Source organism: Pipra filicauda, unplaced genomic scaffold (genome assembly GCF_003945595.2).
Source record: "Pipra filicauda isolate LSUMZ 115617 unplaced genomic scaffold, ASM394559v2 scaffold668_size373222_pilon, whole genome shotgun sequence".
NCBI lineage: Eukaryota > Metazoa > Chordata > Aves > Passeriformes > Pipridae > Pipra > Pipra filicauda.
In genome coordinates this window covers 19,000-33,606 of record NW_024104829.1, presented here as the reverse complement: position 1 = coordinate 33,606, position 14,607 = coordinate 19,000, and the positions used below count along the sequence as shown (strand labels likewise).

The 14,607-nt window shown below is 56.6% G+C and overlaps 2 protein-coding genes across 11 annotated transcripts; one reads left to right on the top strand and one right to left on the bottom strand.

Moving 5' to 3' along the window:
* Positions 1 to 417: 417 nt before the first annotated feature.
* Positions 418 to 3,479, bottom strand: LOC120324715. The gene has a single exon (XM_039388600.1). The coding sequence runs from the start codon at positions 3,208 to 3,210 to the stop codon at positions 1,006 to 1,008; it is 2,205 nt and encodes a 734-aa protein (XP_039244534.1). The 5' UTR covers positions 3,211 to 3,479; the 3' UTR covers positions 418 to 1,005.
* On the top strand, positions 3,435 to 14,217 carry LOC114003416 (retinitis pigmentosa 1-like 1 protein). Of its 10 annotated transcripts, none has more exons than XM_039388599.1 (3): positions 3,435 to 3,772; positions 8,996 to 9,377; positions 9,417 to 14,217. In XM_039388599.1, exons 1-3 carry the CDS (start codon positions 3,518 to 3,520, stop codon positions 13,901 to 13,903), a joined length of 5,124 nt encoding a protein of 1,707 aa, XP_039244533.1. In that variant the 5' UTR covers positions 3,435 to 3,517; the 3' UTR covers positions 13,904 to 14,217. The 10 variants fall into 10 exon arrangements, with proteins under 10 accessions (XP_039244533.1, XP_039244525.1, XP_039244528.1 ...); XM_039388591.1 differs by lacking the exon at positions 8,996 to 9,377 and adding an exon at positions 4,072 to 5,491 and having other exon boundaries at positions 3,435 to 4,035; positions 10,043 to 14,217; XM_039388594.1 differs by lacking the exon at positions 8,996 to 9,377 and adding an exon at positions 5,300 to 5,491 and having other exon boundaries at positions 3,435 to 4,723; positions 10,043 to 14,217.
* The last annotated feature ends 390 nt before the right edge of the window (positions 14,218 to 14,607 follow it).

Genomic DNA, 14,607 nt, shown 5'->3' with positions numbered 1-14,607 from the left:
GTTCAACGTGCAGGTTTAGTTTGCCTTTAGAGAGGACGGACACGCCTGCCCTGCCACCCTCAACTGGGAACTCTCCTGCTGGGGTTGGGAGCTGAGCAGTCCCTCGTCACAGATCACTGACTGGTACTGGAGTTTTCAAATGCATAAGTATCTAGAGTAGATAAAAACCGAAATCTGTACACTCTTTTCTTATGCCTTACAAATTTAAGTAGAAAATATACAAATTCTTAAGTAGTTTGAGCAGTGTTCTGTCTTTATTTTCTTTGCAACTTCCTGGGCAAACGTATTGCAACTGTGGTAATATTTTAAGGAATATAAGGCGAGATTTAATTATTATAAGTAATTATAATAGATGGTATCATTATATATATATAATATGCTGGAGTATATATTCATAATTACTATGACGTCAAATTATTTAGGTTTTTTATTATATTTTATTTTTAATTTATTGTTTTTTAATAATTTGCTATAACAATTATTTATTTTAGCCAACTTTCATTTGCTGTGGAATAGCTGTGGACGTGGCAGTCCTGCAGGGAGGTTCTGGGAGCAATATGTCCTGGGCTGGCTCATTCCTAACAGCAGGAGCAGTCAGGAATTGAGGAGGTGTCGCTGGTCAGTGGTGGAGTCGGAAGGTGGTCGGTGGTGTCTCTGGAAGTGCTGGAGAAGCACCTGGATGTGGCCCTCAGGGACGTGGTTTCAGGGTGATTCTGGTGGTGCTGGGGGACGGCGGCACTGGATGATCCTGAAGGTCTCTGCCAGCCTTGAGGATTCCCTGTGGTTCCCCGCTGAGCCACCCTGGCACGAGCCGTCCCCCATCGGCGCTGGTTTGGCGCTGCCACGTCGGAAACTGTTTGGTCTCGGCGAGATCCACTTGGAGTGATCCCAAGCAGCCAGGGATTGGTCATCCTGCAGGAACATGTGCATGCAGTGCCCTCGGGGTGCGGGGCAGGCTCCGGGCCAGCTGCTCTGTCCAGGCCTGGCCCGGCGCTGGAGCGGGGCCTAATCCTGGGGCTGTCCCGGCCTGCAGGCGTGGAACAGCCTGAGCAGAGCCCCGAGCACCCGCCAGAAACTAGAGGGGCCCTGGGTCTGTGTCCCTGCCTCTGCCACCTGCCTGCCCAAGGTGGGAGGAGCTGCAGCCTGAGCCTCGGGCTGGGGAGTGGATGCACAGACTGGCCCCACTGAGCATGGGGCGGGCGCCTGGCACTCAGCCCACGCCTCGCGAGGGACGGGCACCGGGAGCCCCTCTTCCGCAAGGATTCCCAGCCTGTGTTCCGTGCCTTCTCCTTGGGACAGCTCCAGGACACCCAACTCTTCCCACTCGTCCTCCTCCTGGGTGTTGTGGGCAGTCACACATTCGCAGTTCTCCAGTGAGAGCTCCCTGTCACTGTCATCTCCACGCTGGGACTGCTCTGAGTGTCTCTTAACTTCCCTTTCAGACAACTCTTGGCCAATGCAGTCTTCCTCCTGGGAAAGCTCTTGGCCGATGCCGTCTTCCCACTGGTAGCTATCGACTTCTTTCTCATCCTGCCACTTGCAAAGCTCCAGCTCGTCGTAGAATTTCCAGTTGTTCTCATCCTCGGCAAACGCCCCCTCCTCGGTCTCCTGGACTGCCAGGATTGTCCCCCCTTCTCCCCCTGCCTGCTGCCCACTGAGGGCCTTGGCTTCCACATAGGTGAACACAGGGGAGGAGAGGCAGCAGGGGCTGTGTGGGAGAGAGTCCAGGCTCTCCAGCCTGTCTGCGGTCCCTGTTGTTAACATTCCTGTAGCCCCAGTTTGTTCCATGTCTCCCTGTTCCTCCAGCTGCTGGTCAAATCCCTGGATCTCAAGCTCAGCCTTCTTCAGGATCTCAGTGGCAATGAGCTCGGCCATGTCCAGTAGGACCTGGCTGCCCTCTGAGGGGCTCTGGGGGGCAGGGACTGGGCTCTCTGTCCGTGATGCTCTTTCTTGCATTTCTGCAGCTGTGCTTTGTCCCAGGTCTTCCTGTTCCTCCAGGTGCTGCTCAGATCCCTGGATCACAAGTTCAGCCTCACTCAGGATCTTAGTGGTCATGAGCTCAGCCATGTCCAGCAGGGCCTGGCTGCCCTCTGAGGAGCTCTGTGGGGCAGGGACTGGGCTCTGTGTCTCTGCTGCTCTTTCTTGCATTTCTGCACCCTGTTCCAGGTCTCCCTGTTCCTCCAGCTGCTGCTCAGATCCCTGGATCACAAGTTCAGCCTCATGTAGGATCTCAGCGGTGATGAGCTCAGCCATGTCCAGCAGGGCCTGGCTGCCCTCTGAGGGGCTCTGTGGGGCAGGGACTGGGTTCTGTGTCTCTGCTGCTCTTTCTTGCATTTCTGCAGCTGTGCTTTCTTCCAGGTCTCCCTGTTCCTCCAGCTGCTGCATCACAAGCTCAGCCTCACTCACGATCTCAGGGGTGATTTGCTGGTCAGTGCCCAGCAGGGCCTGGCTGCCCTCTGAGGGGCTCTGGGGGGCAGGGACCGGGCTCTCTGTCCCTGCTGATGGCACCAGCTCCCCAAAGCTTGGAGAACCTTCTGCCTTTGTCTCCTCAGGAGCCACAGGCTCCTGGGGCTCCTCCTCCTCAGCAGCTCCATCTGGGGCAGGAGCTGCTGGCTCAGCCTCCGTGGGACTCAGCGGGGCAGGAGCTGGACTGGGCAGGTCCTGGGCTGCCTCTGCTGCCACCGCTGTGCCCACACTGCTGGGAGAGCTGGGCCCCTCCTGGGGAACAGCCTGGGCATCCCCAGCGCTCACCGGGCACATGGGTTTGTCCCAACTGCTGTAACCGACATCAGCTCCCCCCTGAGACAGCCTTTTGTCACTCACGTCTTCCCTTTGGGGCAGCTCTTGGACTGTCACACGTTCTTCCCATTGGGTCACCTCGTGGTATCTCACACCACCTTCTTCCCATTCGTACCGTTCCTGGCCTGTCACAGTTTCTTCCCGGTGGTACAGCTCCGGGTGTCTCCCACAACTCCACTGGGAAAGTTCTCGGACTCTCACATCTTCTTCAAATTTGTAGAGCTCTCGGCGTCTCCGGCCTCTCCGCTGGGAAGGTTCTCGGACTCTCACTTCTTCTTCCCATTCATAGAGTTCTTGAAGTGTCACATCTTCTTCCCACTGGGACAGCCCCCTCCTGGGTGTGTCGTCTGCCAGCCAGCTGGGCAAGGGGCTGGAGCACTGGGACTTGGGCTTCCTCTTCTTCTTATCCATCTCTGTTGTCCTCTGCTGGAGAGAGATCCATGGAGCTGATTCCTCCTTGGAGAGGGGCTCTCGTGGTTGTGGGCACCCCAGGGCTCTGTGCCCACCACAGGGCTCTGTGCTGGGGGTGGCCCTTTGTGACACGGGCACCTTCCAGGGCCCTTTGTGAGGTGGGACATGGGGGTGCCCAGAGACCCTTGTGACATCACAGAGCCCTGCCCTGCCCACGGGTGCTTGAGGGGCACAGAGCCCGGGGGTGCCCACAACCACGAGAGCCCCTCGCCAAGGAGGGAACAATTCCCTGCAGAGAACAACAGAGATGGATGAGAACAGGAGGAACTCCAACTCCCAGTGCTCCAGCCCCTTGCCCAGCTGGCTGGCAGACGAGTCACTCAGCGAGCACTGGCTGGGGACAGTGGGTGAGTCAGACCTGCCACTGTCAGGGACTGAGGAGGGGTCCTTCGGCCGCGGGGATGACGACTGGAATTACGACACCGATCCAGACCTTTCCCAATTCGGAGATGTTACCGAATGGGAAGAAGATGAGACAGAAGATGAGACAGAAGATGAGACAGGAGATGAGACACTCCAAGAACTCTATGAATGGCAAGAAGAAGTGAGAGTCCAAGAATGTTCCCACCAGAGAGCAAGGAGACCTCAAGAGCTCTACAGATTTGAAGAAGACGTGAGAGTCCGAGAACTTTCCCAGTGGTGTTGTGGGAGACACCCGGAGCTGTACCGCCGGGAAGAGACTGTGAGACGCCAGGAGCTGCACGAATGGGAAGAAGGTGGCATGAGATACCATGAGCTGATCCAATGGGAAGAACGTGTGACAATCCGAGAGCCGCCCCAAAGGGAAGAACGTGTGAGAACCCGAGAGCTGCCCCAAAGGGAAGAAGAAGAGACCTATTCGGAGCTGTCCCAATGGGGAGGTCTCAGAGGCCAAGAACTTCCTCAGTGGGAAGATGTGGGACTCCAAGACCTGACCCAGCAGGAAAGTCAGAGATACCATGACCTGACTCAGCAGGAAGATGTGGGAGCCCGTGGACTGTACCAATGGGAAGACAAGAGAGATTCAGAGCTCTTCCAAGTCGTAGACAAGACAGACAAGGATCAACCCCAGAAAGAAGCGTATGGTGCCCAAGAGCTCCCCCAAAGGGAAGTCGTGAGTGACAAAAGGCTGTCTCAGGGGGGAGCTGATGTTGGTTACAGCAGTTGGGACAAACCTGTGAGTGCTGGGGACACCCTGGCTGTTCCCCAGGAGGGGCCCAGCTCTCCCAGCAGTGTGGGCACAGCGGTGGCAGCAGAGGCAGCCCAGGACCTGCCCAGTCCAGCTCCTGCCCCGCTGAGTCCCACGGAGGCTGAGCCAGCAGCTCCTGCCCCAGATGGAGCTGCTGAGGAGGAAAAGCCCCAGGAGCCTGTGACTCCTGAGGAGACAAAGGCAGAAGGTTCTCCAAGCTTTGGGGAGCTGGTGCCATCAGCAGGGACAGAGAGCCCGGTCCCTGCCCCCCAGAGCCCCTCAGAGGGCAGCCAGGCCCTGCTGGGCACTGACCAGCAAATCACCACTGAGATTGTGAGCGAGGCTGAGCTTGAGATCCAGGGATCTGAGCAGCAGCTGGAGGAACAGGGAGCCATGGAAGAAAGCACAGCTGCAGAAATGCAAGAAACAGCAGCAGAGACACAGAACCCGGTCCCTGCCCCCCAGAGCCCCTCAGAGGGCAGCCAGGCCCCGCTGGGCACTGACCAGCAAATCACCACTGAGACCCTGACAAAGGCTGAGCTTGAGATCCAGGGATCTGAGCAGCAGCTGGAGAAACAGGGAGACCTGGAACAAAGCACGGGAGCAGACATGCAAGAAATAGCTGCAGGGACAGAGAGCCCAGTCCCTGCCCCACAGAGCCCCTCAGAGGGCAGCCAGGCCCTGCTGGGCACAGACCAGGAAATCACCCCTCAGATCCTGAGTGAGGCTGAGCTTGTGATGCAGGGATCTGAGCAGCAGCTGGAGGAACAGGGAGACATGGAACAAAGCACAGCTGCAGAAATACAAGAAACAGCTGCAGGGACAGAGAGCCCAGTCCCTGCCCCACAGAGCCCCTCAGAGGGCAGCCAGGCCCCACTGGGCAGTGACCAGCAAATCACCCCTGAGATCCTGAGCGAGGCTGAGCTTGTGATGCAGGGATCTGAGCAGCAGCTGGAGGAACAGGGAGACCTGGAACAAAGCACAGCTGCAGAAATGCAGGAAAGAGCAGCAGAGACACAGAGCCCGGTCCCTGCCCCCCAGAGCCCCTCAGAGGGCAGCCAGGCCCCGCTGGGCACTGACCAGGAAATCACCCCTGAGATCGTGAGCGAGGCTGAGCTTGAGATCCAGGGATCTGAGCAGCAGCTGGAGGAACAGGGAGCCATGGAACAAAGCACGGGAGCAGAAACACATTAAAGAGCAGCAGGGACACATGGTTTTCAACTGTAAGAAATTAAAGGGAAAAAATTGGTGGCTTTTATCAGCCTTTCTTTCTCCAGCCCCCACTGGGAGTCACCTTTATAGTTCCCTTTTCCTTCTGAGTGCACTGAGACTAAATTCTACACTTCAAGACTTAAATCCACATTTAAAGTCGTTACTTAATGGAAAGACAGGTAAAACCATCCAGGTTGGCAGGGATGCCAGAGGGGAAGGACATGGTAGTGACAGCAGGAGTTTCACCACCAGCTCCTTTGTTTCAGCAGCGAGGCAGCAAACCTGGCAAATCCAGAGCCCATGAACCCATGGAATTGTGTCCGTCGGATGGCTGAGGCACTTTATGGAGCCTTGTTCCCTTTGATACCTTCCCTGTGCTGTGCACTTTCACTTCCCCTCTTTTCATCTCAGCCCAGCCCAGCTCTGTCTCTCCAGCATTATCCATGACTGTGACCCCTCTGCAAGTCAGGAATTGGGAAGGAACCACATTTTTCCTTCCTCAAAGCTTGTGCCTTCCCACTTGCTCTGATTTGGAAGCAAAACCCTTTTTTCCTGCTCAGCTGTGCTGTTCATTTTCACCGTGGATGGCTCAAACAGTGGACACTGGCACTTCAAACCAGTGCAAGGAATTGGAAAATTGGAGTGAAAATAAATCATCCGGAGCCACAATTAATCTGTCTTCTGCCACTCACTGGACCTGGAGCAGGTTCCTGGTAAATGATGCACGGGAAGTGTATGAAAACAGGAGGAAATTTGATTTTACTGCTTGTGTGATGTGATGCAGCCCTGAAAAGAAGTGATGCTTTTACACACGTGTGTGCACACACGCCTAAAGCACGTGAACCCTTAGTCCCACACTGATTCTTTGTGCCCAGCTGTTGCCTTTTTTCCTGCTCTTGCTCATTTGAGCTTAAATGTTTGCAAAATGAACCAGATCAGAGGAAACAAGAAAATAAGTTTAAAAAAAATCAAAAACCCACTGACAAAACTGTAAAAGGAAGCTTTTTTCTTGCAGCCTAGTTTTTCTGTTGCTAAATCTTTCGCCAGTAGATACGTTGATCCTGACTACCTCTTTATGCCTTTTGAACTACATGTGTTTATAATTATTATTTATTGTGCCTTTTGAACCCCAGGTACAACAGACTAGTGCAATCAGAACTAGTTTCTATTGCAAATAGACTTAAGAATTAGGGGGTTTTACCCCAAAGAGACTAAGCCCCGTGTGTTTAGTGGCACCTCTCACTCAAGCTGGTCCTGGTATCCCCACAGGTGATTTTTGCCCTGTGGTGAATTTCATACACCCGACCTGCGGCAGGTTTTGAAATGGATTCCAAACTCCATTCACGTTATTCAGCAGTAATTTTTTGTTTATGATTTGTTTTTATTATTTATTATGCCTTTTGAACCCTATGTACTACAGAGTGCCGCGAGCAAAACTAGATGTCTATCCCAAAGAGACTAAAAGCCTAGTTCATCCGGGAGAAAAACCCCTGGGGTTTTAGTGTATTTGGGATAAAAGACGAAACCCTGTGTGTTCAGTCTCACACCTCGCACAGCTGGGGCCAGGTCGCGGCGTCTCCGCAGGTGGTTTTCGCGCTGGTGCAGCCGCGTGTGGTGACTTTGATTCCTGAAGGACTGACCCCATGGAAGGGACCCCCACTGGGTCGATTCCTTAAGGACTGATCCTGTGGAAGGACTCAAGGAAGAGAAGTTCCTGGAGAACTGTCTCCCATGGGAGGAGCCCCACGCTGGAGAGGGAACAGACTCTTCGCCCTGAGCAAATGTTTGATGAAGTGACCATGAAACCCATTCCCCTTTCCCAAAGCGATTTAGCCGGAATTTATTTATTATTTATTTATTTATTGTGCATCTTGAACTCCATGTACAACTGGCCAGTGCAATAATACAAATTAGTTTTCTATCCCAAACAGACCAACAAACTAGGAATAAAACACCTAGCTTTTTAGTCTGTTTGGGATAGAAGACTAAACCCTGTGTGTTTGGTCTCACCTCTCACTCCACCGGTCCCGGTATCTCCACAGGTGATTTTCGCGCTGGTGCAGCCGTGTGGTGACTTTGACACCCCCGCCCACAGCACTTGGGGCTGGTTTCCGAACGGAGCTCCACTGATGTTCCTGAGCAGCATTTTTTTGCCCCTTTATTAGTCCGTGCCCCGGCCGAAGGGCGCTGGCGGGAGCCGCTCTCCCCCCGAGCCCTGAGGGCGCAGCGATGGCGGCGCCGCTCCCTCAGCGCCGCCCCGGGGCGGAGCGGGCGGCCTTTGGCGCCGGGCCGGGCCCGCGGGTGCTGCGGGCTGTGCTCGGCCATGGCCGCCCCCGCGGGTCCCCCCTCATGCCAGGAATGACCCCGTGGAGTGGGATCACACACGTCCGCCCTGTATTTCCCAGTGTTCAAATCCCCTCTGCGTGCAGGGTCACAGCCCGGCGACTGTCACCTCCACCCCAGTGGGAAATAGGGCGGCACAGGAGCGGGGAACAGTCCCAAGTGGGTGCAGGGAGCCCGGGTTCTCCTGGAGCCCCTGGGAAACACCAAAGCTCCACATAATAGTTTGGAAAATCTTGCAAGGCTCAGCCGAGTGCTGCACTCGCCCCGTGCCCTGCACAGGCAGGGCCCCTTTGCGGGTGCCACCGCGGGGATGGGGTGCTGGGCTGGCAGCACCAGCTGCGGGCAATGCCTTTCCTCAGACTTGTTCAACATTTGCTTTTTTTCCTTAGAACACTTTCCTAGAGAGAAGCAGTACCTGGAGGGCAGAGACTGTTTTGCCCTGTGCTTTCTCCCGGCACTTTCCACTGAAAGGACATTCCCCATTGGTGCCAGTCCCTGCCAGGGCTCCGGGCACAGCGGGGGCTGCAAGGCCACAAGTGCCGGGGCTGCCCCGGGCCGGGTCTGGGCAGCTGGGGGGGTCCAAGGGGGGCCGGGGGTGGCCCTTTGTGACACGGGCACCTTCCAGGGCCCTTTGTGAGGTGGGACATGGGGGTGCCCAGAGACCCTTGTGACATCACAGAGCTCTGTCCTGCCCACGGGGGTTTGAGGGGCACAGAGCCCTGGGGTGCCCACAACCACGAGAGCCCCTCTCCAAGGAGGAGCAGCTCCCTGCAGAGGACAACAGAGATGGCTGAGGACAACAGGAAGCCCAAGTCCCAGCCTCACAGCCCCTTGCCCAGCTGGCTGGCAGACGAGTCACTCAGCGAGCACTGGCTGGGGACAGTGGGTGAGTCAGACCTGCCACTGTCAGGGACTGAGGGGGGGTCCTTCGGCCGCGGGGATGACGACTGGAATTACGACACCGATCCAGACCTTTCCCAATTCGGAGATGTTACCGAATGGGAAGATGAGACAGAAGATGAGACAGAAGATGAGACACTCCAAGAGCTCTGTGAATGGCTAGAAGAAGTGAGAGTCCAAGAATGTTCCCACCAGAGAGCCAGGAGACCTCAAGAGCTCTACAGATTTGAAGAAGACATGAAAGTCCGAGAACGTTCCCAATGGCGTTGTGGGAGACACCCGGAGCTGTACCGCCGGGAAGAGACTGTGAGACGCCAGGAGCTGCACGAATGGGAAGAAAGGGGTGTGAGATACCACGAGGTGACCCAGTGGGAAGAACGTTTGACAATCCGAGAGCTGCCCCAAAGGGAAGGACGTGTGAGAACCCGAGAGCTGCCCCAAAGGGAAGGACGTGTGAGAACCCGAGACCTGCCCCAAAGGGAAGGACGTGTGAGAACCCGAGAGCGGCCCCAAAGGGAAGAAGAAGAGACCTATTCGGAGCTGTCCCAATGGGGAGGTCTCAGAGGCCAAGAACTTCCTCAGTGGAAAGATGTGGGACTCCAAGACCTGACCCAGCAGGAAAGTCAGAGATACCATGACCTGACTCAGCAGGAAGATGTGGGAGCCCGTGGACTGTACCAATGGGAAGACAAGAGAGATTCAGAGCTCTTCCAAGTCGTAGACAAGACAGAAAAGGAGCAACCCCAGAAAGAAGAGTACAGTGCCCAAGAGCTGCCCCAAAGGGAAGTCGTGAGTGACAAAAGGCTGTCTCAGGGGGGAGCTGATGTCGGTTACAGCAGTTGGGACAAACCTGTGAGCGCTGGGGACACCCTGGCTGTTCCCCAGGAGGGGCCCAGCTCTCCCAGCAGTGTGGGCACAGCGGTGGCAGCAGAGGCAGCCCAGGACCTGCCCAGTCCAGCTCCTGCCCCGCTGAGTCCCACAGAAGCTGAGCCAGCAGCTCCTGCTCCAGATGGAGCTGCTGAGGAGGAGGAGCCCCAGGAGCCTGTGGCTCCTGAGGAGACAAAGGCAGAAGGTTCTCCAAGCTTTGGGGAGCTGGTGCCATCAGCAGGGACAGAGAGCCCGGTCCCTGCCCCCCAGAGCCCCTCAGAGGGCAGCCAGGCCCTGCTGGGCCAGCAAATTACCATTGAGATCATGAGCGAGGCTGAGCTTGTGGTCCAGGGATCTGAGCAGCAGCTGGAGGAACAGGGAGCCATGGAAGAAAGCACAGCTGCAGAAATGCAGGAAAGAGCAGCAGGGATAGAGAGCCTGGTCCCTCCTTCACGGAGCCCCTCAGAGGGCAGCCAGGCCCTGCTGGACATGGCTGAGCTCATGACCACTGAGATCCTGACAAAGGCTGAGCTTGAGATCCAGGGATCCAGCCAGGAGCTGGAGAACCAGGGAGACCTGGAACAAAGCACAGCTGCAGAAATGCAAGAAACAGCTGCAGGGATAGAGAGCCCGGTCCCTGCCCCACAGAGCCCCTCAGAGGGCAGCCAGGCCCTGGTGGGCACTGACCAGGAAATCACCCCTGAGATCCTGAGCGAGGCTGAGCTTGTGATGCAGGGATCTGAGCAGCAGCTGGAGGAACAGGGAGACCTGGAAGAAACCACAGCTGTGGAAATGCAGGAAAGAGCAGCAGGGACAGAGAGCCCAGTCCCTGCCGCCCAGAGCCCCTCAGAGGGCAGCCAGGTCCTGCTGGACATGGCCGACGGCATCAGTACTGAGATCCTGAAGAAGGCTGAGCTTGAGATCCAGGGATCCAGCCAGGAGCAAGAGGAACAGGGAGACCTGGAGGAAAGCACAGCTGCAGAATTGCTAACAATTCCAGCAGAGAGTACAGAGAGCCCGGTCTCTGCCCCACTCAGCCCCTGCTCCCCTCCCAGCCCCGTGGCTTCCAGCCTGGAAGTCCTGGTTGCCAGTGAGCACCAGGACACAGAGGAGAGGTCAGTCCTGTCTGTGCAAGAGACTGAGGAGGGAACCTTGGCTGGGGAGGAGAAAGAGTGGAAATCATCCACTGACCAGGACCTGTCCCAAGGGGAAGAGGTCAGAGACCCACAGCTGTCCCAGTGGGAAGAGGACATCACCTCTATCATCTCTGACAAGGCCTTGGGCCCAGGGAGCCAGGAGGATGCCCAGCCTGTTCGCCAAGAGAGGCCCAGCTCTCCCAGCAGTGTGGGCACAGCGGTGGCAGCAGAGGCAGCCCAGGACCTGCCCAGTCCAGCTCCTGCCCCGCTGAGTCCCACGGAGGCTGAGCCAGCAGCTCCTGCCCCAGATGGAGCTGCTGAGGAGGAGGAGCCCCAGGAGCCTGTGGCTCCTGAGGAGACAAAGGCAGAAGGTTCTCCAAGCTTTGGGGAGCTGGTGCCATCAGCAGGGACAGAGAGCCCGGTCCCTGCCCCCCAGAGCCCCTCAGAGGGCAGCCAGGCCCCGCTGGGCAGTGACCAGCAAATCACCCCTGAGATCCTGAGCGAGGCTGAGCTTGTGATGCAGGGATCTGAGCAGCAGCTGGAGGAACAGGGAGACCTGGAAGAAACCACAGCTGCAGAAATGCAGGAAAGAGCAGCAGAGACACAGAGCCCGGTCCCTGCCCCCCAGAGCCCCTCAGAGGGCAGCCAGGCCCCGCTGGGCACTGACCAGGAAATCACCACTGAGACCCTGAGCGAGGCTGAGCTTGTGGTCCAGGGATCCAGCCAGGAACTGGAGAAACAGGGAGACCTGGAACAAAGCACAGCTGCAGAAACACAAGAAACAGCTGCAGGGATAGAGAGCCCAGTCCCTGCCCCACAGAGCCCCTCAGAGGGCAGCCAGGCCCTGCTGGGCACAGACCAGCAAATCACCCCTGAGATCCTGAGCGAGGCTGAGCTTGTGATGCAGGGATCTGAGCAGCAGCTGGAGGAACAGGGAGACATGGAACAAGCCACGGATACGGAAACAGTAACAACATTTACAGCAGAAAGGGAAGGGAGCCTGGTCCCTGCCCTACAGAGCCCCTCAGAGGGCAGCCAGGCCCTGCTGGATACAGACCAGTCCAGCACCAGTGAAGTCCTGATCAAGGCTAAGCTTAAGGGATCTGGCCAAGAGCGGGAGGAACAGGAAGACCTGGAACAGACCTGGGATACTGAAACAATATCAACATTTACAGCAGAAAGGGAAGGGAGCCTGGTCCTGGCCCCACGGAGCCCCTGCAGCCCCTTCAGCCTCTCAGCTCCCAGCCTGGAAGCCCAGGCCCTCCGTGAGCAGCAGGAGGAGGCCGTGGTTGGGGAGGGCCAAGATTGGAAATATTATGTTGACCAAGAGATTTTCCAATGGGAAGATGAGGAAGAGCAAGATCTGTCCCAAGAAGAAACCAAAACCTACCAGCAAGTGTCCCAAGGGGGAGAGCGCAGTGAGCAGGAGCCGTCCCCTGGACCAGTCAAGAGCCACCAGGAACTGTCCGACTGGGACGGATACAGCGAGGAAGAGGAGCCCCAGGGGGAAGTAAAGAGCTACCGAGAAGAGTCCGACTGGGAGGAAAACATCAAGCAAGAGCAGTCCCAGGGAAAAAAGAGAAGCTTCCAAGAAGTGTCCGACTGGGAAGAATGCAGCGAGGAAGAGCTGTCCCACAGAGGAGCGAAGAGCTACCAAGAGGTGTCTGACTGGGAAGAAAACATGGAGAAAGAGCAGTCCCAGGGAGAATCCAAGAGACGCCAAGAAGTGTCCGGCTGGGAAGAAAACATGGAGAAAGAGCAGTCCCAGGGAGAATCCAGGAGACGCCAAGAAGTATCCGACTGGGAAGACTACAGTGAGGAAGAGCTGTCCCACGGAGATGTGAAGAGCTACCAGGAAGTGTCAGACTGGGAAGAAAACGTCAAGCAAGGGGGAGTCCAGAGAGAATCCAGGAGATGCCAGGAAGTGTCCGACTGGGAAGAATACATTGAGGAAGAGCAGTCCCGAGCAGAAGTGAAGAGCTACCAGGAAGTGTCGGACTGGGAAGAAAACCTCGAGCAAGGGCAGTCCCAAGAAGTGAAGAAGTACAAAGAAGTGGCTGACTGGGAAGAGCTGCCTGACAGCAAGGGAGGGCTGTCCCATGGAGGAGTGAAGATCTGCCAAGAACCATCGGACCGGGAAGAATCCAGTGAGGAAGAGCAGTTCCAGAGAAAAGTCAGCGCCTTCCAAAAACTGCTCAAGTGGGAAGAATCCAGCGAGGAAGAGCAATCCCATGGAAATGGCAGTAGCTACCCAGAACTGACCGAGTCGGAAGAAACCAGCATGGAAGGGCAGTTCCAAGGAAAATTCAGTGGCTTCCAAGAACTACTGTCCGACTGGGAAGACTCCATTGCCGAAGAGCTTTCCGAAGACGAAGACTCCTTTGGCCAAGAGTTTTCTGACTGGGAAGTCTACAGACCCTCAATACTGTCCCGGTGGGAAGACGACAGTGACAGGGAGCTCACGCTGCTGGACTGGGAACGCATGACCATCCGCAGCTTCGGGGTCAAGCCCTTGCGCCCTGAGGAGGACGAGTGGGAAGAACTGAGCTTCCTGGAGCTGTCCCAGGGTCAAGGCACGGAACACAGGCTGGGAATCCTTGTGGAAGAGGGGCTCCCAATGCCCGTCCCTCGCGAGGCGTGGGCTGAGCGCCGGCTCTGTGTCTCCCCTCCCCGGGTCTGTGTCTCCCCTCCCCGGCCGGCAGCCCAGATCCCCCACGGGGCTGCAGCTCCTCCCGCCTTGGACAAGCAGGTGGCAAAGGCAGAGGCAGGGACACGGAGCCAGGGCCCTGCCCCAGAGAGGCCCTGCCGCCCCCCCAGCCCCTGCCCTCCCCAGCTGGAGGCTCAGGCCCCCCGAGGGGCTGCAGCTCCTCCCGCCTTGCGCAAGCAGGTGGCAGAGGCAGCGACACAGACTTGGGTCCCCAGGAAACGTCCCTCTCGTTTCAGGCAGATGCTCAGGGCTCTGGGCAGGCTGTTCGGTGCCTGCGCCCCGGGACAGCTCGAGGATTAGGCCCCGCTCCGGCGCCGGGCCAGGCCCAGACCCCTCTGCAATTCTTCCACAGAAAATGACTCTACCACCGACTTTTGACACTTCCTCCAATTCTTGACGAGTCCTGCAGGGCTGAGCAAAGACAGGAGCTGTTGCTCCCACAACCTCCCTGCAGGACTGCTACATCCACGAGTATTCCTAAACAAACCGAAGATGGCTTTAGTATGTTCACTAATTTAATTCATTAAGCTGGTTAAGTAACTATAGTTGTCGTTAAGTATCCAGTATCTCTATCTCTTTAGTTCACATTTATAGTTAAATAAAGTCTATGTTAAATAAAATCGAAGTGTTGTCAGCAAATTGTCTCATTTACACCTTAATTTGGGCAGAAGCATCTCTCCCTAATGGGATCGGAACACATGGGCAGGGACACCTTCCACCAGCCCAGGTTGCTCCAACCCCATCCAACCTGGCCTTGGACACTTCCAGGGATCCAGGGGCAGCCACAGCTTCTCTGGGCAACCTTTGCCAGGGCCTCCCCCCCCTCACAGAAAACAAATTCTTCCTAAAAATCTCCCAGAGGTCACTCCCTGGGGCCAGGCTGGAGTGTGTTCCTCAGCAGCACTGCCTGCCTGCAGCCTCGTGCCGAGCGGGAGAGGTTCCCCTGCTCCATCCCCCCCAAGGCAGCAGAGGGTCTGTGTTGTTCCTCACAGGTATCTGTTGGA

Excerpts from the sequence above, each read along its gene's own strand:
- LOC120324715 (XM_039388600.1), bottom strand. The coding sequence starts at position 3,210 with ATGGATAAGAAGAAGAGGAAGCCCAAGTCCCAGTGCTCCAGCCCCTTG.
- LOC114003416 (XM_039388590.1), top strand. The coding sequence starts at position 3,518 with ATGGATGAGAACAGGAGGAACTCCAACTCCCAGTGCTCCAGCCCCTTG. Across the intron at positions 5,492-10,042 it reads CCCCCCAGAGCCCCTCAGAG|GGCAGCCAGGCCCTGCTGGG; the intron begins GGCAGCCAGGCC and ends AGCCCCTCAGAG.